At 38.0% G+C, this 10,763-nt stretch overlaps 1 protein-coding gene across 1 annotated transcript in view; it reads left to right on the top strand.

The window, feature by feature from the left end:
• The window catches only part of opn7b (opsin 7, group member b), a 95,708-nt gene that overhangs the window by 79,517 nt on the left and 5,428 nt on the right, over positions 1 to 10,763 (top strand). The window contains exons 2-4 of the mRNA XM_005740428.1: positions 4,980 to 5,067; positions 5,154 to 5,316; positions 6,502 to 6,629. Of these exons, the coding sequence (XP_005740485.1) occupies positions 4,980 to 5,067; positions 5,154 to 5,316; positions 6,502 to 6,629 (379 nt within the window). The remainder of the gene's footprint in view (positions 1 to 4,979; positions 5,068 to 5,153; positions 5,317 to 6,501; positions 6,630 to 10,763) is intronic.

The following is a 10,763-nucleotide window of genomic DNA, read 5'->3' as shown; positions in this document are numbered from 1 at the left end:
ATTTACAACTTTTCTAATCTATTTCTTAGGCAACCCCAGATGCTCAGCCCTGCTATTAGGTATCTTTCAGACCTGACATAAACCACCTATTATGCTGAAACAATGAGCAACCTTATTGCTTTTGTTATTGTCTATCTTTAACCAGATTCTTTAAAATTACACGTATTAAAGCTGCTTTACATTCTTTCAACCTTTTGTACTGAATTTTCTTTTCTGTTTTGTGCTCTTTCAGTGTTTCTTTTTGTTGGCATATTGCATTCTTTAGAGTAGACCAGATGAAATCATACTTCAAATTCTACCCCTTACAGAGAACTGTGTGCATTTTTTGTTCATTGCAATAGCTGATCTCTGATTTTTATGGAAGCATGCTAAACGAAATGAGGTCGTGGCTGCAAAAAATAAATGGATAAAGCAGTTTTTTGGACATTCTTCTTAATAGCCTAAATTATACACAAAAGAGTAGTAAATTTGGGTTTATAACAAATATATGAAGTACAGCTTCTACTTCATTTGCTTGTTATTACTGACAACAGCTAGATTTTTTGTAATATTTAGTTGTAACCTAAATAATGTGTCATTCTAGTAGCCCAAGACCTGAAATGATCAACAAGATGAACCTGAATTATTTAATAATACAATAATATAATGACAGAGAGGTGGTGATATGATTTCAAGTAATCTTGAAAGTGGAAATTCCTGCTATTTGTGTCTTACCTGGCTTTGTGGTGTAGTTTCTTAGTTTACTCATAAATAATTATAGATGGTAACAGAAAACATTTTTCCTAATATTTTGTGCTAAAAAAAATTGCATATATATGAATCTTTCATTCCTCCTGAAGAGTAATAGGTGATTGTAAGCTAAAAGATTGTGTAGTTTACAGTATTTCCTCCACTCGATAATGCTGTTTGAGTGCATCAGGCTTCTTATCAACTAAACCTGTAGATGGTCTGACTTTATAGCTGCAGTACTTTACTGCAATAACAAATATTAATAACTCGTCAAAAGAACCAAAACAAACATGAAAATGTTTTAAAAATGGATCACACCAAATTGTTAACATTTTAGTAGAGAAGGTCTGCATAGCTGCGTCTCTGAGGCCCAGGTATGCTGTATGTCATTATTTGATCTTTTCAATTTTGCCACATTCTTCATTTAAATGGTTCATTTCCTGAACTGACTGCCAATTGAAATATATGTTTTTGAAACCAGAGCTACCAACACACTTTTTTATTAAGACTAATATAAATTTTAAATGATATAATGGAGAGTGAACAGCAACACCCAAGTATTACAAATAAAGTATTTGTCCATACCTATTTGTTTGTCCAAACTCACATCTTCTCATGTACCCTAACCAACTATTTCTTCTTTTTAGCCAATAAAATCATTAGTATCTCCTCATTCATGACCCATAATCACAGTCACAAACAACTCAGGTTGACCAGTACAGTGGTTTACCTCCCTTTGGGCCATAGACATAGACAGCCCATGTGAAAATATCCTTGCTTTAGCACAAACTTTGTTCCAACATGTGATGGTAGAGTATTTTTTTTTATCATTTGCAATCATTTAGAATCAACTTGCTGATAGTCCAGCCATGGTATGAAGTCTGAATACAAATGTCTGAATGCTGAATATTCAGTGTTTATTCATTAAGGCATAAAAAACCTTAATGGAAGTTTGGCTTGGCTCCCATGTACACTTAACTTGTTGCACATACTCAGAACTGCACATAAAATGTAGTCTGAAAGTCTGAGTGCACAACAAGAGCACATTTATTCCATCATTCATTTTCAAATGCTGTGTCTTGGGATGTTTTGCTTTACGCGAAACAGGAAAAGGGTATAAATATGCATTTGTTTTTTTTCATGTGTGAGATATCCATTTGGTGCTGCCTTGGTGATAAGTCGTCAAACTTGAGTCAGGTTGAGATGAAGGAGAATGAGAAGCAGAAGATTTAAGCATTCTGTGGATTATTGAACTGATTCTGAAATTTCAGGTCAATCAAGGAGACTGAAAATGCAGCCTACTTTTGCTTTGGGATCACATTACATGAATGGAATAAAAAGACAAGCTATAAAGCAGAATTTGTTTTGGTTTTTTAACAGCAACGTGTTCAGTGATGATGACAATTTAACAATTATTTTTGCTAAGAGTAATTGTTATTATGTAATTGTTCACTTATCAAGAGAAAAAAAAACACTTTGTTTTCAATGAACATTAAAAATGCATCTTAATTTGAAGAAGTTCATGCACTAGAAGTTCATCAACTTATTTTCATTAATTCATTAATTCTGCTGTTCATTGGTAAGTATTTTCCTCTTGCTCTCGCTACTGGACTTGAGGTCAGCATACATTCACTCTGGGTTCCTTTATACCTCTATGTTTGCATGCTGACCATTTTTTTCGTCACTAAAAACTGTAATCAGCTCTCTGCTCATCATACAAAAATTGAACCACCATTCTCTGCACCTGATTATAAAACATGCAAAAAAAGATTGCCTCTTTTTTTTAGAATCTCTGAAAAACAAATTTGTATATCAATCAACTTTTTAATTCTCAGCTTGGTCCCTGACTCCCTGGTTACCATCCCTCTTTTGGCTACTGTCCACCCAATTATACTTGTTCCCCATTTTTAGTTTTATTTTAGTATTGTCTTCTATTCCACCTTCAAATTGTACGACCCTGTCAAGGTTCAGTTTCAAAATGGGCCTGTAGTGTGTGGCAGGGTTAGACTGTTAGTCTGGTATCTTCGGGTAGATCACTCTAGGATATATCACTATGGTAGCCTATGCTCCACATACAGTATAACCTGCTCCAACTTGCTCTGTGTTCAAGCTCCAGGCTGAAAACCATTACCATTTTCCACAAATGGGAATGCAGTGGTTTTCTTTACCCAGACATAAGACAATACGTTCTATGTCTCATCAGTCCTCAAAACATTATTCCAAAAGCCTATCATTTCATTTTTAGCGGAAAACAGATGTGCACATGTGCTCTTTTTTGGGACGCAGTGCTTTATTGTTGCTCAGTATTCTCACAATTATTGACACATGAACATTAGCAAATATGGGACAGGCTTGTAGTTCCTTGTGAACTCTTTCTGGAGTGACGTTTGATCGCTCATGAAGAGCAGATCAATAGTCTTGAATTTCCTTCATGTGTATACCCTGTCTAAGTGGAGTATTTATCAACTACGTGACCAGCCTTCTCCTTTTTTTCCATCATGGTATGAAGCGAAGATCAAATTTTTTTAGAGCCTTCTTTCTTAAATAAAAATTGTTTCCTACGAACAGTTGTCACTAGTGCCATTGAAAACACCTAATTCTAATTTAACCAAGCATACTGATAAATCTGGGATTCACTTATTATGGCCCTTTGCAAACGTGAAGTGTATAATTATTTTTCTTAGGTAAATGAACAAGTGTAATGGTTTCACATAATTTGATTAATTAGGTTCTCACATTTAACTTTTAGGACTTTAAAATATGATTTTTCAGGTCATATTTCTATTTAATCTTAAAAAACAAATGAAAAGGGAAAAGGCGAAAAATCATATGTCACAAAACATGGCTGGCTTGAAAGTATACATATCAGCTGATGTAGTAACTACAGCTTGTCACATATTACATCCAGCAGTTTATGAGAAAAAATCTACTTAAATACTGAAATTGCATATCTCAATACTTATGCAAATACTAAAGCAAGTGTTTACACTTACACTCAAACTTGAGCAGGACTGTATCTACTTACATGCTATGCTTGGCCACATAAGGGCCACATAAAATTGAATTAGAAAACCCACACAAAGAAATCTCTGGCTCTTTGAAGATAAATTCTAGTGTGAATGGTTATAGGGATTTATACACAAGCAGCTCAACTCTTAACCCCAGGTGATTTAACTTGCCTGTGCCCCTCAGTACAGGTGAAGTAATTGAGTAAATAGAAAGGCTATGAATATATTTCCATCTTATCTCCGCCCATAATTTTCTGTAGAAAGCTTACATCAGCAACTTGTGTTGGTCACAATGAAAACTGTATTGGCAGTGGGTCATGCTGTGTATGCACATCTCTGCCGGCCTTTCAAGATAAGAGTGATTATGAAGTGAAGGGTGGCATCGGATTTCTGCACCATCTTCTCTTCTCTTCTCTGCTCTAGTCTTTGATGAGACTGCGCGAATTTTCTGAAGGTTTCAAAAAGAAGCAGGGGGAAGCATTAAAGCCACTTGCCTATTCTTCTGTAGAATCACAATGTGCAACCAAAAGACTTTTGGTCTCTTGAAGTATAGCAAGAAAAATAAGTTACAAGGGTAACTTTTTTGCACATCCAATGGATGCATGACCAGGCTAACATCTGGAGAACTGAAAGGACAAGCCAGCACTTCAGCAGCATGCCTGTAAACATACTGAAAAAGAATTACATGACTCATCAGACCACCCTCACTGTCTTTCGTTGACCTATGGTCTAGTCCTGATGTCCATCACAAGCACATTTAAGTGTGAAAAACAAAATGGTTTGCAGTATGCAGTTTTGGCACTCTTTTCCTTGGGCACCAATGTCCCCACTGTTGCTTCATCAGTTGATCTTCCTTGGACAAGTTTTGGAAGGTACTAACCATGAAAATTAGTAGCAGCCCCCAACATGACTTGACCCATGTAAAGTCACCTTAAGTTACAATCCTTATCCATTTTTGCCCTCCAACACATCAACTTCAAGGAATTCTTACTTATGTGGCTGATATGTTTAATGACTGTCTGATGTAAATGATGAAATATGCTTGATATGGCCTCCTATTTACACAGTGTTGATCAGGGTGAACTATTTTGTTGTTGTGTTCAATCCTCCAAAGATGTCAGTATGTAACATTTTAATGCAGATATTTTTGCCGTTGTGTTTTTATGCCTGAGGGTGAAAACACATATTCTGTGTTTTTCTTCCTTTTTATTATACCTGTCTGTTTTTCCATTTTTGTTCTAGATGGGAAATGCCTCCGAAACATTTCTGTTCATGTCTAAAATATCAAAAGACAATGACTTCATCATGGGAACGCTCTACACCATTTTTGGTGAGTGATTTATCCCCCCAAGGTCAATCCTTTTAATGTGGACTCAAATTCTTCAGCTCTTTACATTATATTGCTCTGTGTCCTAGGTGTGCTGTCGGTGCTTGGAAATGGCATCCTGCTGTTCGTGGCCTATAGAAAGAAGTCCTCCTTGAAGCCAGCAGAGTTCTTTGTGGTAAACCTGTCCATCAGTGACCTGAGCATGACCGTAACCTTGTTTCCATTTGCAATACCTTCAACCTACACACACATGTGAGTGACAATTCAGGTTTTTTTTTTTTTCAAATTTCATCTAGTCCTCTTTTATGTCATCTTCACATTTTTATCTTCATGAGACAAGGATAGAAGGAAAAAGACAGATGAAGAGTGAGGTTAGAGGAGTGGTTTGAAAGGCAAGGCTGTAGCTGCTGACGAAAACCAGGGCTGAGGCCTGAGCAGTAGTTTACGACATGCATTAAAAGACAAATTAAGGTTTTGTAAGCAGATGCTTGCAGACATAAATTCATCATATTTTATTGTTTGTGGATACGACAGATAAAATACAAATAAATGCATTTTTAAATGACTTTGTGATTTTTCCATTTGTATAAAATGGAGGTGGAAATGTACTATCATGCTAGATTTGCAACACATTATTGGTATATCTGATATTGTCACTTCAGCAATCAAAATTTGAAAAAACCCTCCACATTTATGAAAACGTTGATATTCTAATTTTGAGATCATTTTTGCTTGTAGTTCTTGCTGTGTGCTCATAGCATAGACCTTGGGAAGAAGCAGTAAGTGATTTCTGACTTTTTGGCCAGAGTTTTGCCTCTGAGGCTTTACAAGGTTGTTGAGCCCAACTGCAGCCTGAAAAGATGACTACAGATGCTACTCAAGGTTGGAAAAAATGCTGAAAAAGACACAAGTAGCATAGCAAGGCCCTGTGTAGTGCAGATGAAAAGCCAGAATTTTCAGTTTAACTCTGTGTGAAGTTTCCAGGTGTATGATTTTAAGTAGTATTTGTGCAAAAAACAATAAACAATGCAAATGTCTTTTTAACTCCACTGTCATTGAGCTTTGGACAATAACATGTTTCCTATTTTTGTAATATTTTCTATGTGTTGCACTGATAAAAATGTTTTAGATAATGTGGAAAGCATTTTTGTCTCCTTTGTTCATGCATCCTACATAATACCTTTGTCTGTCTTCTGTCTCTTCCTATGATTGTCTGCCTGCTGTCTTATTCTCTGACCATTTGCTGCTGATAGCTGTCATATGCACCATTATTGGGTCAGAGTGCTTCACCGCATGCTACAGTTGAATATGATCCAGGAGACCAGAAAATGTATTGCAGTCTCATTGACTGAAATTCACCAAAGGGAATTTGCAGGCAAACCCTCACTTAATATCACACAGTAACACATGTTCTGTTTTCTTTCTCTCTCCATTCAGGTGGTTGTTTAATGAGACAGCCTGTACTGTGTATGCCTTTTGTGGTGTTTTGTTTGGCCTGTGCAGTCTGACCAACCTAACAGTGCTCTCCTGTGTCTGCTGGCTCAAGGTCTGCTGTCCTAACTACGGTAACAACACCAGTTTTTAATGCTTTACATTGCAATTCAGCATAAAGTTATTATCGTAATAGTGAAACAATGCACTATTTTAACACTAAGGAATTTAGTGACCCACGAGAATGACCCAAACTGAGGCAATGAAGAAAATCAAAGACATGGTTGTTTAGGGTTATTTTGAAACCAGTGAAATAAGATTCTGTGTGATCTCAGTGAGTTTGCTTGAAATGTAATTGCATTATTGGTTGTTTTTCATGGATGATCTACATAAACCTTTTAGCAAGTTTTCAGGTGTTTTCCATTTAACATTTTTTCATTCTGCGACTCATTTTGAATCACAACCAAACTTATGCTCACTCACTCACATGAACCACTTTGCTGTGTCAAACTGTTTCTCTATGGGAGTTCTCAGGATGCAGTTGGCATAAGATGCAAGTGTCCCTGCCTCTTTCCAGTATCACTTCACAATAATTATTTCATGATGCTTTATATTGTAACTAAAGACTCTACAGTATTATTCCAAGGCCCCCTAACAATCCCACTATCCTGGCAGCCACTTGGCAGCAGTGGGAATGAAGAACTCATTTTAACAGGAAGAGACCTCTGGCAGACCCAGACTCAGGGAGGGAGAGCAATCTGCTGTAGCCATTGGGGAGTATGAGAAGAAGAGAGAAAGAAAAGCATAGAGAGACAACATACACTACCAACACGTACACATTGCAGTGCATCAAGTAATATTCTTTTGTTAGACGCAGATAACATCACAAACAAACCCAGAAGGTGTTTTTGTTTTGTTCTTTTTTGTTGTCGTTGTTGCTTTTTAAGTGGCTGCCAAAACAGCAGCATTATTGGATGTTACTAGAAAAAGTCTGCATTGAGAGGAGTGGTGGTGGAGTATGCTAGTTTCTTGTTTATACTCCTTTTGGATATTTGAGTTTGGAGCTTTGGCCCTGTTTTAACCCTTTTATTTGTTTCATTTGTGGCTATTTTTTATTCTCACCTGACTCACTGGTGCCTCACATCAAGACAGTCCTGAGTTCAATTCCACCATCAGGCCTTTCTGTGTGGAGTTTGCATGTGCATCTCCCTGTGCTTGTGTGGGTTCTCTCTGGCTTCTCTCACAGTCCAAAGACATCCAATTATTGGGGTCAACTGGTAAATCTAAATTGCTCACAGGTGTGAATGTGAGTGGTTGTCTCTACCGTTAGGTCTGTGACAGACTGGAAACCTGTCCAGGCCCAGGGTGCCTCTTCTCCTAAGACAGCTGGGATAGGCTCCAGCCCTGAATTTGATTGAGTGGAAGAATGAATGGATGGACTTAACTCATTGGTTAGGTTGTGTTGTATAGAGTACTTCCTTGGGCGAAGATAGAGAAAATAGGCTTTGGCACTGGAAATTACCTCAATGCGTGTTTACCCTTTCCATTAAAATGATATGCAGGAGTCTATTACAAGCATGTGAGTGAGAGGTTTGTCTTACTGCTGCCTAGACTGTGCACATAAGGCGCTGACAAAAAAAATGACACGTGGCGCATATCTGTGAGATGCTACCAAATTGTCACAACATCAATGTTTCATGCCCTTGGAATGAGACCTAACTGATGCATCTCTCTTTTTTCCCTGTTTCATTCCTGCACATTTAACAGATATTTCTTCTTTCTTCATTGAATGACATGATTCAATACTTTGTTCCATTCTTGTTACAGTTTAGGATGAACAAGTCATATCTGATATCCACATTTGGCCTCTTAGCTAGCCTTACCTTATTTATTTGACTTGGTCAAGGAATCAAAGGGCTGGCTGTATGATGCTTCCAGTGTAGATATAGCTTAATTCCAGCGTAGCTCTAAGAAGACCAAAATAAATTACTGTTGCAGAAGGGTTTTTTTCTTATTCTGTATCATACATCCCCAAAGGTTCTGTGTGATATATGTACAGTGGGGCAAAAAAGTATTTAGTCAGCCACCGATTGTGCAAGTTCCCCCAGCTAAAATGATGACAGAGGTCAGTAATTTGCACCAGAGGTACACTTCAACTGTGAGAGACAGAATGTGAAAAAAAAATCCATGAATCCACATGGTAGGATTTGTAAAGAACAACACGGAGTTTCAACTCCCGCCACAGATTTTCTATGGGGTTGAGGTCTGGAGACTGGCTAGGCCACTCCAGGACTTTCAAATGCTTCTTACGGAGCCACTCCTTTGTTGCCCGGGCGGTGTGTTTTGGATCATTGTCATGTTGGAAGACCCAGCCTCGTTCCATCTTCAAAGTTCTCACTGATGGAAGGAGGTTTTGGCTCAAAATCTCACGATACATGGCCCCATTCATTCTGTCCTTAACACGGATCAATCGTCCTGTCCCCTTGGCAGAAAAACAGCCCTTCTTCTTCCTCCAAACACGACCAGTTGAGTTTATACCAAAAAGTTCTACTTTGGTTTCATCTGACCACATGACATTCTCCCAATCCTCTGCTGTATCATCCATGTGCTCTCTGGCAAACTTCAGACGGGCCTGGACATGCACTGGCTTCAGCAGCGGAACACGTCTGGCACTGCGGGATTTGATTCCCTGCCGTTGTAGTGTGTTACTGATGGTGACCTTTGTTACTTTGGTCCCAGCTCTCTGCAGGTCATTCACCAGGTCCCCCACGTGTGGTTCTGGGATCTTTGCTCACCGTTCTCATGATCATTTTGACCCCACGGGATGAGATCTTGCGTGGAGCCCCAGACCGAGGGAGATTATCAGTGGTCTTGTATGTCTTCCATTTTCTGATGATTGCTCCCACAGTTGATTTTTTCACACCAAGCTGCTTGCCTATTGTAGATTCACTCTTCCCAGTCTGGTGCAGGTCTACAATACTTTTCCTGGTGTCCTTCGAAAGCTCTTTGGTCTTGGCCATGGCGGAGTTTGGAGTCTGACTGTTTGAGGCTGGGGACAGGTGTCTTTTATACAGATGATGAGTTCAAACAGGTGCCATTCATACAGGTAACGAGTGGGGGACAGAAAAGCTTCTTACAGAAGACGTTACAGGTCTGTGAGAGCCAGAGATTTTCCTTGTTTGAGGTGACCAAATATTTATTTTCCACCCTAATTTACGAATAAATTCTTTACAAATCCTACTATGTGAATTCATGGATTTTTTTTCACATTCTGTCTCTCACAGTTGAAGTGTACCTCTGGTGCAAATTACTGACCTCTGTTAAGTGGGGGAACTTGCACAATCGGTGGCTGACTAAATACTTTTTTACCCCACTGTATAGGTTGAAAAATCTAAATAAACCACCAGACAACCAAAAGGCACGAGAGACCACAGAAGAGAACTAAAGTGCGTGATGACAGAATTATTTCCATGGTTAAGAAAAACTCTTCCATCTCCACGGTAGTTTGCGTGTCATTGTCAAGGTTTATAATCAAGATATGTCTATAGTCAATATATGTCTTCATGACTAGATAACAAGAGGGTTTCCTCAAGGTTTATATTAGTAGTTACACTGAAGATTATGAAGGCCAGAAATAGCTGTACTATTTTAATGGTTTGTTAAGCCCCTTGAATTAAAGCTGAAAGTCTGCGCTTTTGTCACAATTTATTTAATCATCCACTCTGGTGTGTACAAAGACAACGCGAAATGTGTCATTGTCCAAAAACAACTAATGACTGCAGCTTTAGCAGCAAGAAAGGCTTCTATAGATGAATTGAATGAATCCAAATAATTGTAATACATAAAAGTTTGTGTTTCCTGTCATTCATTGTGTGTTTTAAAATGTTAATTGTTCACATGTGCATTTTTACCACTTCAGATGTTATAGAAAAACTGGTAATTGTTCTTAAAAACTGTAATGAATGTAACATTTCAGTATTTCAGTTATCTAAATATTGTGAAAGCATCAAAGGCGTCTTTATTCTGGGTTAAAAATCAAGGTGTTGATTCCTTGATCTCAACCTTTCAAAACTGTTTGCCAGGCTTGTCTGAAAGCTCTTTTAGTTCAGCTACGATGGTCCTTACGTTTTCACTTTCAAACCTCTTCACCGTTTCTTTATTATTTATCTGTATTAGCTTAACTCAAGGTCTGCTTCGTATTCATACAAGTACTTAAGGTAATCATAGAGTTGGCTGCACAACAACAGCAACAACAACAACAACAACAA

The sequence above is a fragment of the Pundamilia nyererei genome, unplaced genomic scaffold (assembly GCF_000239375.1).
Source record: "Pundamilia nyererei isolate P.nyererei 1_Seehausen unplaced genomic scaffold, PunNye1.0 scaffold00100, whole genome shotgun sequence".
In the NCBI taxonomy this organism is placed as follows: domain Eukaryota; kingdom Metazoa; phylum Chordata; class Actinopteri; order Cichliformes; family Cichlidae; genus Pundamilia; species Pundamilia nyererei.
The sequence above is the reverse complement of the archived record's forward strand: the minus strand, read 5'-3'. Positions and strand labels throughout refer to the sequence as shown.